General features: G+C 37.9%; 1 protein-coding gene across 6 annotated transcripts in view; it reads right to left on the bottom strand.

Annotated features, from left to right (window-relative positions):
* Positions 1–597: 597 nt before the first annotated feature.
* The window catches only part of TBC1D4 (TBC1 domain family member 4), a 217,068-nt gene continuing 198,681 nt past the window's right edge, over positions 598–18,984 (bottom strand). For 5 of the 6 annotated variants that reach the window (XM_027844546.1, XM_027844548.1, XM_027844549.1 and 2 more), the window contains 4 exons: positions 17,985–18,144; positions 12,099–12,268; positions 10,079–10,258; positions 598–3,003 (listed from right to left, as the gene is read on the bottom strand). In XM_027844546.1, coding sequence (XP_027700347.1) covers positions 2,770–3,003; positions 10,079–10,258; positions 12,099–12,268; positions 17,985–18,144 — 744 coding nt within the window. In that variant the 3' untranslated portion in view covers positions 598–2,769. Of the gene's footprint in view, positions 3,004–7,132; positions 7,377–10,078; positions 10,259–12,098; positions 12,269–17,984; positions 18,145–18,984 lie in introns of those variants that run through there. The other variant, XM_027844547.1, reaches the window with a different exon arrangement.

Here is an 18,984-nt window from a genome sequence, read left to right as displayed (position 1 = left end):
TCTCCAAAGTTCAATGTTCTTCCCAGTTCAGCACACCCCTGGCTGTTATTCAGACTCAAACCATGAGTTTATTCCCACTCCCAACGCTTTATTACTGGATGTGGTATTACACAGTTAAAGCTTTTAGTCCCAGAAATTAAGAGAGAATGAATAGCACATTTTTATTAAAATGAGGGATATGTTTGACAATTTTCTGAAAGAGACATGTTACAAAAACACATCACATATTATTGCTAACAGCAGGTTTGACATTCAAGCCTTGATTACACAGAAGCTGATTTAATTTGAGAATCATCCAGCCCCCCCTCCTTTTCTGCTGCTCTGCAAGTTTGATCAATTCATTCTCCTTTGTATCTCAGTACAGAGGTTTAGGAAAACTGAAAAAGTTAAGCCTAAACCAATTCAAGTGGTTCCCTTTTACAACCTTCTTTTTGGTTTTGCTTTTTTAATGGTTACACTTCAACCTGAAGTATGATGGATAACCAAGAATTAACTAGGTTGATTTTAAGTAGCAAATTCCTTTCTTTGGAGACCTTTTGAAAGGTTTTTAACCATGAACTCCCCTGCCCCAAAATGAAAAACAGATCCAACAGGCCATGGAAAGAAACTGCAGCAATGCATTTATTGGAAATCAATCAGACACTACATTTAACTTGATGGGGATAAAACAAAGGGCAAAGCACAACTGGTGCAACCTAAAAATCACAAAGAGAAAAAAAAATGTTCATTTTCATAGAATATCTGAGTCACTTTAATCTCTGAACACTCTACTAACTGCAGGTTCCCAAGGGCTGTCTCTTTTATAGACATATTGACTAAAATTCATTTTAAACAAAACCACAGAGTAGCATTCTCCTTAGCTTACCTAGTTATAACTCAGCCAAGTCAAAATATGATGCTCCATGTCTACACATTAGATAAATCCTGGTACCACGGCAAAACAGAAATATATGTAGTCTATCAACACATTTATTAAATTTAAGATAGGAAGAAAACCTCTCAACTGCCAGAGAAGGAATTCTGATCCAATAAAATATTCTATAGGAACCAATCAGTTGATTACCCAGATTTCATGAGGTACCTAGACTTTCCATCTAATGAAAGAGAACTTTAATTTACATAACTTTATTAATAAGACTTTTTCTTCAGAAACACAAAAACAAACAATATCAGTATTACAGCACAGGTACTACTGTAATCAGATTCATGACAATAATACACAAACAAGGTTCAGAGGTGGTTGGGTTTCAGCACTTTTCTCTCTTAGTATTCTATTGTCCATTGCAAGGTAAACTCACTGAAGAGAGGCAATGAGTCAGTAATTATATAAAAGTACTTTAAAAAACAGGAATACTGAAAAGCAAAAAATTGCTTCATCATTTACTTTACTGAGTCTCCTTTTGTAGATACTATTTAAGAATTCATTCTTTATGTGGAAAAATGTATGTGTGGGGAGAGGCAGGATTTGTAATAGAAGACTAATTTCCTCCCATACATACTGTACAGCTGAAGATCTAAGTAGTTTATATGTGTGTGGATAAAATGTTGGGAGTCAGAATTTACAATTTAGTCCTAGGATGGGCATGAGGCTACATTTTCCATTCCCCACTAAGAGATTTTAAAAAGAAGTCTGTTCTAATTCAGTTCACAGTTTTGCTAAATTTTACATGGAAAAAGGAAGAAAATCATAATCTATTTAATTTTGTCAACTGCGAAGAGAAGTGCCATATTATTACAACACGGCACTTGCAGAAAGCCAAGTATTGCTGGCAGAGAAAATCTGAGTCTCCTTCTTCTCAGGCTTTCTTCAAAGCAATTAGAACAAAAACTGAAATTCTGAAATGTGTTTGGAGAGGAAGAAAGTAAATCCTTGTCATTGGCTGTGTTTACATAGCACCAAGTAAAGGGGAAGTTCACAATTACTAGGTTACTTTGAGTAACAAATGTAGACAGGCTAGACAGTTAAGGTTCCAAAATGGATGCTATTTTGTGGCCTGACTGACCCAGTTTGGCTGTCAACATTGGTCCAGTTAACCACATAATTACAAACTCCTCCCCTTACCTTGGGCAATCCAGGCAAAACATTTTTGCATTCTATTTAGCCACGCTGCTAAAAAATGATGCCTACTTCTTGTCAACATGCATGTGGAAGCAACATGCTAAAGATGGCACATAACAGGAAGGGATGGATATGTACCACATTCCCTGAAAAGTCACATGAAAGTGACTATCAGTCACAGTCACAATCCTCCCATAAACAAGTCAGTAGAATTTATGACAGGCACATATGCATTTACCACAGATTTTCAACAAAAAAAAGTGAAACATGCTGTTCTTTGGAGAAAAAAATACATTCATTTCTTCAAGTATTATTCAATATATAAAGATACATCTTTATTTCACTACAAAGACAAAAAAGGTTTCACATGTGTACAGGGAAGCCTTGCTTCTTCTTCCCCTTGGTGAAGTTAATTTGCTCTAAATATACATCTACTTATCTTATCTGAAAGTATGAATTTTTTCTTTAAATTTCCCTTCACGTCTACGTGCACAATCAGTAACAGCCACAAAAAACCCAGCATGAGTGCTTTTAGTAGTCTGGGATTTGCAGACTGGGATTAAAGGCCCCCTTCATGCTACTGGAGATTCCAAACCAGTTCCAGGTGATTCCATTCCACTGAGTCTCCCGAGACTGTCCTGCAGCACACTCATGCTGCCTTTTCTTCAGCGTGTCAAACCTCACTGCCTGCTGAGGCGGCACTTCTTAAACTATGGCTTCTCTCCTATTCCTGCTGTATTATGTGGGTTACAATTCGCTTCCTTCAACAGCAGCTCACAGTCAGCCAGGGCATCTGCCGGCAAGCGCTTCCTGATCTGTTCCACAGTCTTTTGGTAGGTCAATTTCTCCTGTTCCAGGGATCGGATTAAGGACTTCATTTTGGTCTCTTGAGTCAAAAGATTTTCAAGGTTGGATTCTAAACTCTGGATTTTAGCATGAGCCACCTGTTTAAAAAATTTTAAATAAATACACACATATATTATGTAAACCTATACATGTATATATATGTATATATATATATACATACATACACACACACACACACACACACACACATATATTTTAAATTTATATTCTAAATGATACTGACACTTGGCATCACAGAATGTTAGACTTGGAAAAAGACTCAGAAATCATCTAGTCCAACCCATTCATTTAGTAAGGTAATTTCATTAAGGAACCAAATCTTAAATTCATTATTACGTGTAATGCCTCTATGAAATATTATACATCAGGGGCTTTAGAACCCAAGTCCTGAACATTGAAGAGTTCAAGAGGCCCTAGAGGACTTAACACCTCAGAAACAATGAAAGGTCTAAGTCTCTAGGAGCCAGAAGCACTCCCACACGTTCCATATCTAAGCTCTCTTCTAGGTGTACTTCATTTCCTATCATTTGGTATAAAAAGTCCAAGTTGGCTCTAAAGATGAGGTTCAGTCTAACGCTGTCGGTCCAATCACCGGATGTTGACCAACCCAAATGTCCAACTCAATTGCCCTGCAGGCTCAATTCCTTCTTTCATAGTGTTTGGAAGAAAATAGAGTGATATTATATATCACAGAACCCAGAAGGATGTGGACACGTCTAAACTTGTACTTCTCCCATCCTATGGCTAGCAATTCCAACCTTTTCCTCCTCAAATCCTTTGAGAAAACTTCTTTTTTTCTGCTCTCTTATATCCACCCACCTTAGCCATACTCTTCATCAGTCCCTATCCTCTTCTACCTTCCCCTTTCCTTACCCTATAGTAACTAATTTTCATACCTCCTCCCTCTTCCTCTTAAAGATTTTACATTCAGGGGACAGCTAGGTGGCACAGTGGATAGAGCACTGGCCCTGAAGTCAGGAGGACCTGAGTTCAAATCCGGCCTACCTGATTTTCTCCAGAAAACACTGCAAACACAGCTACCCTCTCAAGTACAGGTTGCTCCTTCTCCCACATGCTCTGAAAGCCAGAGAAAGAGCAGGCATGTTCCTTCCTCATTATTGCTTAAGAACTCTGCCCCTGTCATCAAGCAACTTCTCTTTTCTTGAGGTTTTCTCCATTCATCTTTATTACCTGGACCAGAGCCTTGTCAAAGTCATCTACTAGATGCCAACTCATTCTTCCTCATTCCTCAGGAAACTCACCATCTGGCTCAGTTGTCTAGTGATTCCCAACCCTACAGGATATCTGATGGATTTTATTTTGCAAAAGATATTTGAACAATTTGATTTGTCATGCATACCTTCTGTTGAATGCGTTTTGGGATTCTAGAAAGGATGTTTAAAGCTTCTTTTAAATTTCATTTTTGATATAATTGCACCCTTGTGTGGAAAAGCCTACCCAACATGAAACATATCATGCCCAGATCCACTCTCAGGGGGTCACTTTTATCATTTTAATTGTACTTGGATATAGGACTAGTATGTTCTTGAAGATACTGCAAGACATTATCTACAGCACTGTACGATAACAATTCGAGAAAAGGCAGCATACTTTACTGATGCTTGTCTAGTAATCACTTCTGTCTTATCGCAGAAGGTTTTTGGTGATGAATGAAACTTGTGGGATTTTTTATACACAAATGAGTACAATTTAGACTGTTGTGGTTAATACCTGTTTTCATCTATAAATAGTCAAGTATGTACACAAGCCTAATTTTAAGACTGCCTTCCTTTTTTCTATCTGAACTATGTTGATGGGAGTCCACTGTAAATTTATGCTAATTACAAATGAGTCCTCACAATTTCAGGGCAATCTTTTTATTCTTTCCTGATTTATTTTCTATTATACTCTCCACAGAAACTGTTCGATGCTTTCTCCTCTCTCAAGCCTTCCACATGACTTTCTTCCTCTAACCTCTCAGAAAACACCCTCATCTCCACTTCTATTTTACTGAGAAAATTGAGGTAATCTTGCCACAACTGCTTTATTCCTAGTCATCTTCTCCACTGCCTCATCAACCACCTTGATGCCCAAACCACAGACTTACACTAGAGGCTTTAACCTTTTCATCTCCAAACTACTGCCCTAGGGACCTTGCTGTCCTCATTGGTGACTACCCAAAGGCCAACCATTTCAGGAAGGCTCCATTTACTTCACTCTATATTCCCTGGCCATCACTCAGGAAACCAAATGCTACCTACAGAAAAGGCAAGCCAGCCTAAATGAAGCAGCAAGGCAACCTGACATGGAGACAGGAAACAACATGTGCCAGGCAAGTCAAAATACAATCACTACCACCTTCCCTCAGATCCTGATATAGTTATCCCAGGGCCCTGACCAAAGAGCCTTGGGAATAGCAGTATCCCTCAGACTACTAGTTTTGCTTCCATCCCAGGGCCATCAGCCATCGCTGAGGGGAACAATCACCGTGGAAAAGAGGTCACTTTCTTCACCACTGATATATCAACTGTTGACTGTCACCAATTGACAGGTAAAGCCAAGAGCCCTGGGAGCAACAGAATCCCCTGACTGGTGGTCCTGCTTCCAGTCAGTCCAACACCTCGTGCCAACATAGGGGGAAGCAATCCCCATGGATTTCAACCTGGAACTACTTTTGCAGAAGTACTGCAGCCCCTACAGCAACCACAGCTCCTGAAGACACACACACACACACACACACATACACACACACACACACACACACACACACATGCAAAAAATAAAACCAAAGTTCTTGACATCAAAGTCCTTGGTAATGTCAAATGTTTAAACTTCATAAAAGGATGTGACATGATAGGATCAATGGAAACAACACCAAAGAAAATACTTTATCATCTATTTTGCTGTTGCATCTAAGGATCATGGTACCTTCTCATCTGACTTGCAGTTGAAACTTCCTCTATGTGTTGTCTACCCTATGAGAAAGCTCCTTGAGGGCAGAGACTGTCCTGATTTTTCTATTTGTATCTCCGGTGCTTACTGTATAATAAATGCTTTTTCATTTCATTCCTTTACTTTGCCACTGTATGTATACACTGTATGTACCTTTTCTAACGCCTACCCCACCCCATATCCGACCTCTATTTCTGGAATCACGTGCATACCAACTCTGATCAATCTCTGTTTCTTAACCAAGACCAAACTGTGTTTATTAATAATAACCACTTTATGATATAGTTTGAGACTCAGCACAGTGAAGTCCCCTTCATTCCCATTCTTTCCATTATTTTTCTCGATATTTATCATCTTTTTCCCCCACCATGTGACTTTGGTTATTATTTTTTTTTTCTAATTCTATAAAGTAATTATCAGGGCAGCCAGGTGGCACAGTGGATATAGCACCTGGCCTTGAACATAGAAGACTCACAGTCCTCAGTTCAATTTGGCCTCAAGGCACTTGCTAGCTATGTGACTCTTGGCAAGTCGCTTAACCCTGTTTGCCTCAGTTTCCTCATTTCTATAAAAAGGAACTGGAGAAGGAAATGGCAAACCACTCCAGTATCTGTCAAGAAAACTCCAAATGGGGTCACAAAGAGTTGGACATGACTGAAAAAGTCTAAACAACAACAACAACAAAATTCTTTGGTAGTTTGATTGGTATGGCATTGAATAAGTAAATTAATTTAGGTAATTTTTATTACCTTTCATTTTTATTATATTGGCTAGTTCTAGCCATGAAAAATTAATATTTTCCCAATTATTTAGGTTTATTTTTATAAATAGTTGTTTGTAATTGTATTTATATCATTCTTATGTATATCTTGAAAGGTAGATTCCCAAGTATTTAATATATTCTATAGAGTTTTTAAATGGAATTTCTTTTTATCTCTTCTTTCTGGGCTTCACTGGTTTTACAGACAGATAGATAAAGACAGAGACATAGATGTGTGTGTTGTTAATTTTTGTGGATTTATTTTATATCTTATAAATTTGTTAAAGTTATTGCTCCAATTAATTTTAGTTGACTCTTAAGGGTTATTTCAGCATGCCATCTAACATCTACAAAAGTGGTAATTTTGTTTCTTCTTTATCTATGCTTAGTCCCTTAATTTCTTTTTCTTACCTATTCATTTAGCAAGCATTTTGAGTTCTATGACAAAAGAAATGGTGACAATGGATATGTTTGTTTCACTCCTGATTTTATTGGGAAAGATTCTAGTCTAACTCTGTTACAAATAATACCGGTAGATGATGACGAATGAGAATGCAATATGCTGGAAAAGATAGGAGGTAATAAGATCCAAGCGCATATACAGAGGGTTTAGCCTTGACAAGCACAATGGCCAACTCGTTGTCAGAGATGGGGAAAAATCTCTCTTGTCTGTAGGTTTCCATGATACTGCTCTCTCAGTTCTTCTCTTCCGTGCCTGACTACTCCTTCTCAGCCTCCCTTCAAAGAGAACATCATCGAGGTTATCTATCATCGAGTATCTATCTACTGCCTATCAACAGTGGATGTCCCCCAGGACTCTGTCCGGAACCCTTCTCCCACTATACTATTGCACTCGGTGATCACATCTGCTATCATGGATTCGTTTATCATCTCTATGCTGTTGATTCTCAGATCTAATTATCCAACCCAAATCTCTCTTCTAATGTCCAGATTCACTCTCCAATTGCCTATTAGACATCTAAAAACAGGATGTTCCATAGACGCCTTAAACTCAACATGTCCAAAACTGATCTCATGATCTTTCTCTTAATAAACCATCCCTTCTTCTAAACTTGTTTATTGTTGTTGAAGGTACCAAGCTTGTTTCAGTCAACCAAGCTTGCAACCTAGGCGTCACCCTCAACTCCTCACTCTCAGTTAGCATTTATCAAGTGCATACAATGTGCCAGGCACTGCACATACAAAGAAAGGCATAATATAGTCCCTGCTCTCAAGAAGCTTACAGTCTAATGGAGGAAACAAGACTCAAAAAATTAAGTGCAAACACAATATAGAGGATAAATTAGAGATGATTAACAGAGAAAAGGCACTAACACTAATGGCAAGGATTGGAAAAGGCTTCTTGCAGAAGATGAGACTTTAACTGAAATTTGAGGAAGCCAGGAGGCAGAAACAAAGAGAAAGAGAGCATTCCAAGCATGAGAGACAGTCAGTGAAAATGCCCAGAGTTGGGAGATGGACTATCTTGTTCAAGAAACAACAAGCAGACAAGTGTCACTGTATTGCAAAGTACATGGGAGGGGGGAGTCATCCAAGATGAAGAAGCCTGGAAAGGTACAAAGGGGCCAGATTATAGGGGGCTTTGAAAGACAAAGGATTTTATATTAGATCTTAGAGGAAATAGGAAACCACTGGAATTTACTGCATAGGGGATGATATGATCAGACGTGTGCTTTAGGAAGATCAATTTGACAACTGAGTAAAAGAGGAACCATTGTGAGGAGAGAGAAGAGGCAGAGAGACTAATCAGTACACTACTCATGAAATAATCTAGGTGTAAGATGATGAGGATATGCACCAGCGTCACACAGTGTCACAGCAAAGAAGGGGACATAAACAAGAGATGCCGAGAAGGTAGAAATGATAGACTTGACAACTGATTGAATATGGGGAGTTAGTGAGGAGATGAGGATGACACCTAGTTGGCAAGCCTAGGTGACTGTGAATATGGTGGTACCCTGGACAGTTAAAGGGAAGTTAGGAAGAAGGGATTTCTGAGGGGAAAAGTGAGTTTAGTTTTAGACATATTGAGTTGAAGAAGTCTGTAGAACATCTAGTTTGAGGTGTCTAACAGGCAGCTAGAGATAAGGGTGCATAGGTCAGCAAAGTGGTTAGAGCTGGACAAATCTGAGAATCAACTGCATTGGGATGATAACAGGAATCCATAGAAGCTGATGAGATCACAGCATATCTGGAGAAGATAGCTCAGAACAGAGCTCTGGAGGGCATTTATAGTTAACAGACATGACCTGGACAAAGATCCAGCAAAGGAGATTGAAAAGGCAGGTAGGAGGAGAATCAGTAGAGAATACTGTCTCAAAAACCTAAAGAAAAGAGATTATCAAGGATAGAGGGTGATCCACAGTACCAATAACCGCACAGAGGTCAAGAAGGATCAGGATTGAGAAGAAACCATTAGATTTGGTGATCAACATAACGTTAGCAACTTTGAAGAGACCAGTTTCAGTTAAGTGATGAGGTCATGGGCCAGACTGAAGAGAGTTAAGAAGGGAGTAAGAGGAAAGGGAGCAAAGGCATCAATTGTAGAGAGCCTTTTCAAAGAGTTTAGACAGAAGAGGGAGAAGAAATATAGGACAATAGCTAGGAGACAGGGATGGATCAAGTGAAGGTTTCTGGAAGTTGGGGAGACAGGAGTGTTTGCAGGCAACAGGGAAGAAACCAGTAGACAAAGACAGAGTATCTACAGGAATAATTCACAAGAAAACAATATTGAAAGACTTCAGAACTCTGATCAATGCAGCGACTAATCATGACTTTAAAAAACTTATTAAATATACCTGCCCCTCATTTTTCCCTCTAGCCATATCCTACTTATTTTTCTTAGTCATGCTTAATGCCTATTTCCTCTCCAAATGTTCTGTTCAACATTAACTTCTACCACTTCTGAACTATTATAGCACTTACTGTCAATATCCCTCATTCAAGCTCTTACTCATATGTTGCCTTGTATTCTTGTTTAACTGGTCTGCCTGGATATACCTTTTTCACCAATGAGAGATGAAGCTCCCAAAGAAAACATATCACACCACCTTAGCTTCTCTGTATTCTCCACAGAATTTAGTTAAATCTTGTGCACATGTATAGTAGGTACTTAATAAGCATTTGCTGAAGTGAGTTCATTCGTATCTCTCCAAAGTGCTCAGAGAGCTATGCATAGAGTAGGCCAGGGGTGGGGCACCTGTGGCCTCAAGGCCACATGTGGCCCTCTAGGTCCTCAAGTTCACCTCTATGACTGAATCCAAACTTCACAGAACAAATCCCCTTAATAAAAGGATTTTGATCTATAAAATTTGGACTCAGTCAGAAGGCCATGCCCAAGGACCTAGAAGGGCACAGGTTCCCCACTTCTGAAGTAGGCTCTAAATAAATGATTATTAAATTAATCTTTATCTATTTACCTGTAATTTTTCCAATAAATCCATGTTCTGTCTCTTCAGCTGGTTATTAGCCTTCTCTAGCTTTTCCAGAGGCTCACTCTCCTCACAGGAACGGGGGGAGGACTCCTGCAGTTCATCTTGTAGCACGTGGTACTCAACCTCATATGCATGAAGCTGCTTAGAAATATCCATCTCAAAAACCTGTAATAAAAGTACTGTGAGTTAACACTGGCTACATACTATGAACTTCACACAGTGCACAGGATTTAGAGATCATGTAATGGCAAAATGCATAAAATATCTGGGAGTCAATCTACAAAGGTATAGTCAAGACTTCTAGAAATACAATTACAAATTGCAATTAAAATATAATGTGCAACTATTTCTTTTCAATTACAATTAAAGAAATAAAGAATACAAATAATTGGAGGAATATTGATTGCTCATGGCTGAACCATGCCAACATAATAAAAATGGCATTACTACCTAAAATAATTTAAATTTAGTGCTATACCACTCAAATTACCAAAAGGGCATTTTATAAAGTTAAACAAAAGAAAAACAAAATTCATTTGGAAGAATAAAATATCTAAAATCTCAAGGGAAATAATGGAAAAGTAGGAATCGTCTTCCTCCCAACTGTTAAGCACCTCAGCCCATGGTTCACTTCTTCTCTAGGACTCTGCTCTCTTATAGCCAGAAAGGTCATAGTGTTGCCCTCTTCTCATGGTCTCTGTTGACAGGGACTACCTGCCTCATGGCTCCTCACCTTCCAGAGGCAAACAGTTCTTCCTAGCACTGTCACTGTCAAGACTCATTACCACTTTGTTCTCAGAACCAAATCACAGGAGATCAAGATTTTTCTCTGCAGAGGAGCTCAATAATGTAGCTACTGACCCAAGTGGGTTTATAAATTCTTGACTTGATATTCAGTTAGGGTGACCTATACCTTACCTCTGTCTAGCTATCCTTATATCCCTAATTGGGTAAACTTTAAGGTGTCCTTCCCAAAAGGACCACACTCATGATCTCTTAACCATCTTAACTGGGCTCTGTGGTTCAGTCTCATGAAGTACACATTATGCAAATTAAACATATGCAGAAAAATTATCCTTATTTTTTAACCACATCAAAATTCTGCAGGCCCCACAAATTAAATTGTCATGGCCTTTTAATACAAATGGGAGTACATAAAATTCTGTATCATGATATATTCACCCTCAGTATATCCATGTACGATCCATTTGTATTTTCCCTCCAGGACGTGGCCATGCATCCTTCATCCAGGACATTTACTAGTGTTATATTTGGGACTTTTGAATCCATGAGAGTCAAAGTCATTTCCTAGAGTCCTCAATATAGTAGAAAAAGCACTTTGATAACTTTGAGAATGATTCCCACCTCTAAAACTATAATTTTTTTGTAATATGGATTGGGGACTTCCACTGGACTTGACTTTTCTACAACACTTGATAAATCCTTGTAACCAAAGTGACAATTAAGAGAACTTGAGGGAAAGAAATTTGGGTGTCGGCCCCTGGGGAGGTGGAGAAAGGGCTTCTTCCAAGAGTCAGCAAGAAAAGCAGAAATTCAACTTACAAGTTCTCTTGTGCCTTGAATGGGTGAACACAGGAGTATATGCCCACTAGAATTACTGACTTCAGAACAAAGCTAAGACTTATTATATAATTATTATAAGAAGTCTGTTTAAATAATTAAATATCTAGGTTCCACACTCTTACAGATCATCAGCAGAGAAACCTTTATACAAATTACCAACTTGTTTTTTTCTAAAGTCAGGGAGACCCTTAAGTGCCATCTCTGACACACACTGACTGCATGACCCTGGAGAAGTCACTTAATCTACCCATACCCCAGTCAACTGCTTTAAGGCCCTAAGTTATAAAAGAGTGCTGATCTGCACAGATGCATTAAGTAGGGCTAGCTAGCTTCCTCACTGGGAGTTCCCAACATCAACGAAATCACAGGTCTAGTTTAAAAAAAAAATCCTGATGTCAGTTTTTTTAAAATTACATCTTACCTGGGTAATTATTTTCTCCATTTCAGATGTATTCATATCTGGTATTGTGCTTTTAAGAAATTCCACTATGTTTTCAAAATTTTCACATTCCATTATAAGTGTTTCTTGGCTGTTTAGCAGACTGAGTGCCACCTTAAATATAACATCAGTTCCCTGAAGAAAAATAATATCTAAAAAAAAAAAAAAAGAAAATCATTTTAATTAGACCTTTAATGATGATAAGACTAATACTCTCTGGTAAAATACTATTTGATGTTATCACAGCAGATAGACGAAGGAACACTTCAGATGTTTATTTTTTTTAAAGAAATTGAACTGTTAATTTATAGGAACTAAGAAAAGATTTTTCAAAATGACTTAGATTTAAATGCTTCTGAATTTTTTATTTAACTGTAGAAACCAAATATTTTCATTTTAATCTGGCCCAGTAAAAACTGCTGATAAAGCCACAATGAAAATTCAAATTATATACACATTTATATATACCTATATCTGTGTCTACACATTTACTTACAAATTCATTACAGATTTTAAAAACATAAACCCCCAAAGTCAATGCAACACACTGGAAAGAAGGAAAAGGACTTAACATCTGAAGGTATTTTTCTTCACAGCAGGAAATGTAAAAAGTAATGACCAATTACAACTAAACCATTATCACCATTATGAAAAAATAAATAAATAAATGAATCAAACAATAATTTACTATGCCAACATGACAGTGGGAAATAAAAAAAGGAACTTTTCCCTCCTATTAATCAAGATAAAGATATGTTAAATAGGAGGATAAAGTAAAGTAAATATCACCTAATATAACACAGGAAACATGATGGGAATAAAACAGCTAGTCTATCATTTAATATGGTACTCTTCAACACAACAACTCAAATCCATTTAGTGTTTTAAAATTTACAAAATGCTTTCTCTACAATGCCCCAATGCCACAAGCAATACAAGTATTATTATCTCTGATTTACAAATGAGAATACTGAGTCAGTGAAAGTAAGTGATTTGCAAAAGGTCATACAACTAGTTAATCAAAGAGTCAGGATTCTAACTAACACAGTTCTTCACAAAAATCCTGTAAAGTAAGCAGCAAAAGTAACATGTACATTTTACAATAGAAAAAAATTGAGATGGCATAACTGAGACTGGAACCTGAGGTCTTCTAGCTCCAAATGCAGGATTCTTTCCACTTTACCAAAGATCAGCACTTGGGCTGATAGGATTAACTTCTATCAGCATTTGAGAACCCATGATACTTCATCCATGGGAGGGCTCTCACCACTGATAAAGCTCATAACCCCTCCAGGCCTTAGCAGGCTTCTGCCCTCATCAGCTGCTTGAGCCAAAAGAAATTTCAAATTGTTACCTTCTGGCAATCATGCTCTCAGAATTTGGCTAGGCTATTCCTCTGACAATCGGCACAAAAGTCTCTACTGCTCAACCAGTACTTCAAATCTTTCCAGTTTGTAAGGACCAACCCGTTAAAATTGAGGCTCGGTTGACAAAGCTGTCAGAATACTTTCCATTACATAATGAGAATAAGACTTTAATGGAAAATGACTACTGAAAAATAATTACCTCTGTTTCCAAATCTCTCCATCTAGATCAGGGATTCACAAACTACTACTACCTAGCCTATAGCCTGTTTTTGTCAGATAGCTAGAAACAGTTTTTACACTTTAAAGTTTTATTGTATTTAGAAATGTAAAAATTATTCTTGGCTCATTGGCCTTACAAAAACAGATGGTGAAAGTCTGTCTAACCCCTGTTCTAAATAGCTATGGAAGGGAAGGGGAGAGAAGGAAGGGGAGAGAAGGAAGAAGAGAGAAAGGATTCCAGACTTAGGATTTTACCTATGTAGGAAACTCCCTGGGGTCTAAACCTCTTTCAGTATTACAGATAAATTACACTGGAATCAACAAGAAGACCATAACTTAATGTTACATGCCCCAGGCCCACAGAGTTAGAAAGTGTCCCAGGCAGGACTCAAACCCAGGTCTTCCTGACTCTAAGGATAGTTCTCTATGTGATGATTCTACTATGTGACACTGTCTCTAGATATTTCAATGGTCCATGGCAAAACAGATAAGAGTAGACAATGACATAATAGGTGACAGCTAGGTTAAATCCTCATCATTAAACATGTTTTTCCCATCCTGAGCTACTGTAGCTTATTAGAATTCAAAAAAGGAAACAGCAACTAACAAAGTTCACAGTGACATTTATGGCATGCCTAAAAGAGCATCTTCCAGACTTTCAAAAATAGAAGTGATGGAAAGTGTTCTTTGCGGAACTACAATACCAGCCTTTTGAGGTGAGTCATAAGACATTTACCCAATGAAACATCACATTGATCTAAGTGAACTCTTTCTGGAAAAAGACAGACTAGATTTTCTCTAAGGAAAGGAGAAGTGAAAAATGAAGGAATTCACAGAAAGACATATTAAAGGAAACTGAAACTCCAGAGGAAATTTCTTTAGAGAAAAGCAGCTATGTCAAAGAAAAAAAATAAAAGGTCTTCCAGGAAAGCCTGATTCAGTGATTCTCAGGCTTGATGTCATCCTTTAGATGGGTGTAATCTATGAATTTTACTTTCTTCTGATAAGAACTTCCAGATAGCCTTTGAAAAAACATAGATACAAATACTGTCTTTCCGAATTACCAACATAAGAAAAAGATGAGCCTTCTCTGAAACCAGAAAGCTACTGAGAAATAATAATAATGACTATACTTTAAATTCAGCAAAAATCTATCAAGCACCTCCAGTGTGTAAAGGCCTGAGGAGATATGCAGAATTTAAGCAAGACATGGTCCCTGACTTCATAGAGCTTACAATCTAATAGAAGGAAAAGCTGCATACACAGAGAACTATAATTTATAATAATATAAGATACATGCATTAGAAAGGGGCTAAACAAAGGGCTATATAAGTCCTGAGAGAAGAGGTTATTACCAACAGGGAGGATAAGGCAATGCCTCATGGAAACAAGCACAAAAGAGCAGAAATAGCACTAAACTTCGAATCAGAAGACAGATCTGAGTCCCAGTTCCAACACTTACTAACTGTGAGACCATGGATAAGTCACTGGATTACTTTGAGGCTCAGTTTCCTCACCTGTACAATGGAAATAATAATAGGTGTACTACTTACTACATATAGTTTTTATGTGGAATTAAGCTTGGCAAATCTGTTATACAAAGAGATTGGTGAAGTATGGCTATGAGTGTTGTATCCCTGTGAATTATGAGAAAATAGCATTTTAGTCGGGCCTCAAAAGATGGTTAGGAATTCAACAGGAAAAGAAAGGGAAGGGAAAAAAAGAAAAGAAAAGAAAGGGATGGAAAGCATTTGCTTTAAAGTTCATAATGTTTCTTACATATATTACATCACTTGATCTTCATAACAATCTCCTCAGAGTCTAAATTATAAGATTTTTTAACCTAAATAGAATAAAACAAAGCAGCCAGAAGTCACTGGGTACAGTGACAATAAGTGAACATTTTGGGGAAAACTGATAGGGTAAACCACATTAATCATCCTTAGAAGGGAAATTGAAGGCTTATATTAAGAGTCATGGAATGTGAGTAAATATGTGTACTATATTCCTCTTCGTTCACTATTTTCTTAGGATCTGCAGTTATAATAAGTCTTTGAGTATAAAACTGTATACAAAATTCCATCTGTGTATTACTTTTTAGACAAAGAATCTAAAGTAATTAAGTACTATAAAGAGACTGTGCTTACCTACCTCCAGTTCTCCCAAAACAGAAAAGAACCTGGTTTTGAATCCTGACCCTTGACAGTGGACACTTTTGTGACTTTCAGCAAGCCATTTTGATCTTCCTTGGCTTCAGTGTTCTCAGTGGTAAAATGAGACTTATACTTAACGACTGCAAAGGTCATTGCGAGATCTACTTATGATTATATGATCCTATCCCTTGAAAAGAATTAGGCTGATCCTTTCGCAATCCAAAGAGGATGGTAGAAGGTGGGCAGTGCTGTAAATAAAGCAAGGCCTTCTATGGAACTGAAGTTCATATTGTTTTGCAAAATTCCATTCAATCCCTTAACTCCAAAGGAATCTAAGATTAGAGTGGAAAAGAAAAGCCTAAAAAGATTTGTTTGCTTGTTTCTGGGTTCGTTTTAGGTTTTTTCCATTATAAGAACAAGGGATACAGCATAGGCTAGTGTAAATAGCACTTAGCTATTTACCCTAGTACTGCTCTGGAGTCAGATGACCCAACTCTGACTCCTTCTATCCTGGGCAGCCTCAGGCAAGTCACCTAACCTGTCAGCCTCAGTTTTCTCATCTGTAAATTAAGGGGCCTGGACCAGATATGTGACCTCTGAGGCTCCTTCCAGCCATGTTTAATTGATGTACAATCCCAAGCAGAATTCCAGAGATATGTAAGTACTGATACATGATCAAACAGAAGATCCACAGAAAGAAGAAGGGCTTAACCACATATACACACATACATTTAATATGTGTAGTATCTAATTTGTGCAGATCCTCAGTAGACCAAGTGCTACTCCTAAGTGGTTAATGAGATGACTGTATCAAAGAGGAGGTAAAATAAATGTATTCACTGACAAGCACAGAAAAGAATCAGAGGAAGCCATAAGCCATGCTTCTTGAGGTGGTGAATGAAGAACTTCGGCACTGGCCTGACATAGTTAGGCCCTGGCAATCAACATCTGGATTTCCCCTAAAAATTTCCTTCTCTCCCTAGACCATGACAGTCCTGTCAAAGGTTCCTCATTCAAAGGCAAACAAAGTTCCTCAATCCCCTCCTCCCTTGGGCAGCCTCCAAGGCCAAAGGCCTCTCAGGTTTTTGTCCTGGCATCTGTACTGCAGAGTACAGCACCCTATACACCACAGGCAGGCACCTAGTAAACACTTGATGCTCTGATTCTCCAGGCCACTTTTGATTCTCTTTGCATCTGATTATAGACTCCTTGGCTGAAAAGGTGAATCTTGGAAAGGGCAGACTGGTAAGCTTTCAATTTTTAACAAGATGGCTGACAAATGATCCAGAGAACAGATAGTGCTTGACAACTGCCACAATCCAAAATGCTAGTGCTGACCAAATAATATTGAGCTGTAATGTGGAAAATAAGCTGTGACTCTCTAGGAAGTGCTCTGAGTTGCTTTAAACCGCCACAAACAAATAGCTGAATCTCTTTAAAATGACACTTGGAAAATAGGTGACTGCCCACCCTTCAGGAACACAGGCAGCCCAGCTCAAGTTGTGTAACGCTGTTCAGTCATATATCTATGACTCAGACAGCTGAGCACTCTTTCAACCTGTCCCTTGGCCAAGATGGGGGATGGGGACGGGGAACCATTGGTTAATACCACTAAAAGAGAAGCCAGGATAAGCAACAAAAAGAGGAATTAAAATCATTACTCCAACAACAATAACAAGAGATAATTAAAAGAACATATACGAGGGTACTTAAATAATCTCACGAGGAAACTGTTTCTTAGATGGAAAGAAAGATATCTACTGGGTAAAGAAAAAACAGAGCAAAGTCAGGTCTAAAGACTCATGCAGAAATCAGTACTGTATGAGTGCTTGGCTCAGATTCAGGAAAAATAAGACATTGATTTATCTTTCAAAAACACATGAAAATAATAGCTCTATTGCTGCCTGTCCAAAGGCAATAGCTTAACTCTTGGGGTTTCTCATTTCAACTCTATTTAAGACTCAAATGGTTTCAAATTATTATCAATAGAGCCAGATACAAGGATCAAATTTCAATAATAATTTGCCATTGTTAACACAAAATGTAAAAAATGGGGCACCATATGGTTAGGTAGTGTTTTGTCTCTGTAATAAATAAAAATGTTGAATTGACTATAGATCATATCTTACCAAAAACTCTGGCTACAAATCCTAGTGGAAATTGGGAGGCAAACAATGTGAGGAACCAGGGGGCAGCATAAAGACTGGGGCTGATTTCATTCTCTTCAAGGTGATTGTAGAGATCTCGATGATAGTCATGAAGGAGCCTTGAGAGCTGATACATCTGAATCTAAAGTTAATTTTAAGAGAAAGAATGTTACATACCTGTTTTGATGTTTCTAAAGTACACAATTTACACTGCATCAAAAAGGTTTTTTTAATCTTTAAACTTCATATAAACTTTCTCAAAACAAATCTATTAATATTATGAGTTTAAAGGTGATCCAGAAATCTAAGTATATTTAGATCACAGAGGGTCACTAAAAACCTATCCATAAGTGTCAAACAAGTTCCATACATTTATTTGTATAAATGAAAGTATGTATCACCCATAGGTACTCTTCATGATCCAAGATAATTACCTGTTTATTCCTATCCATTCTTCAAGGTCCAATTCAAATACAATTCTTGGCATTTCTATCCCTAAAGCAAACTAGTTAAGTAAGATATTCTGTCTTTGATTAGAGATATTATCTGTGCATTAATATGAAATTCACATACATACCTAGGAAATCCAGTTTATTTTCTTACTAATCATAATTAGTATGGCAAACAAAAATTTAAACAACAAACAGTTTATGAATTTACCAACTGGTTTGCCTTGCTCAGACTTTCAGCTAGGCATCTGATGTTCAGGTATAATATATGTTTGTTTGTTTTGATACTAAGAATCCCTATCTCACCCAGGCTAGAGGTAAAGGGCCACCTGCTGGCCATATCCCACTGCTGGCATAGGAACTTTGACATGCTTTATTCCTAACCTGGGCTAGTCCACTACTCCTTAGGCAGCCTGGTGAACCCCCACTCCCTGCCCACTCTTACAGTCTCACCATATTAGTACCAATAGGTTTAGCACACTGCAGATGGGAACTCCCAAGCCCAATGACATACCAGTCTCCTCCTCCCCAGT

This window comes from Vombatus ursinus, unplaced genomic scaffold (genome assembly GCF_900497805.2).
Source record: "Vombatus ursinus unplaced genomic scaffold, bare-nosed wombat genome assembly UNPS02014942.1, whole genome shotgun sequence".
Classification (NCBI taxonomy): domain Eukaryota; kingdom Metazoa; phylum Chordata; class Mammalia; order Diprotodontia; family Vombatidae; genus Vombatus; species Vombatus ursinus.
This window is presented reverse-complemented; position numbering and strand designations above follow the sequence as displayed.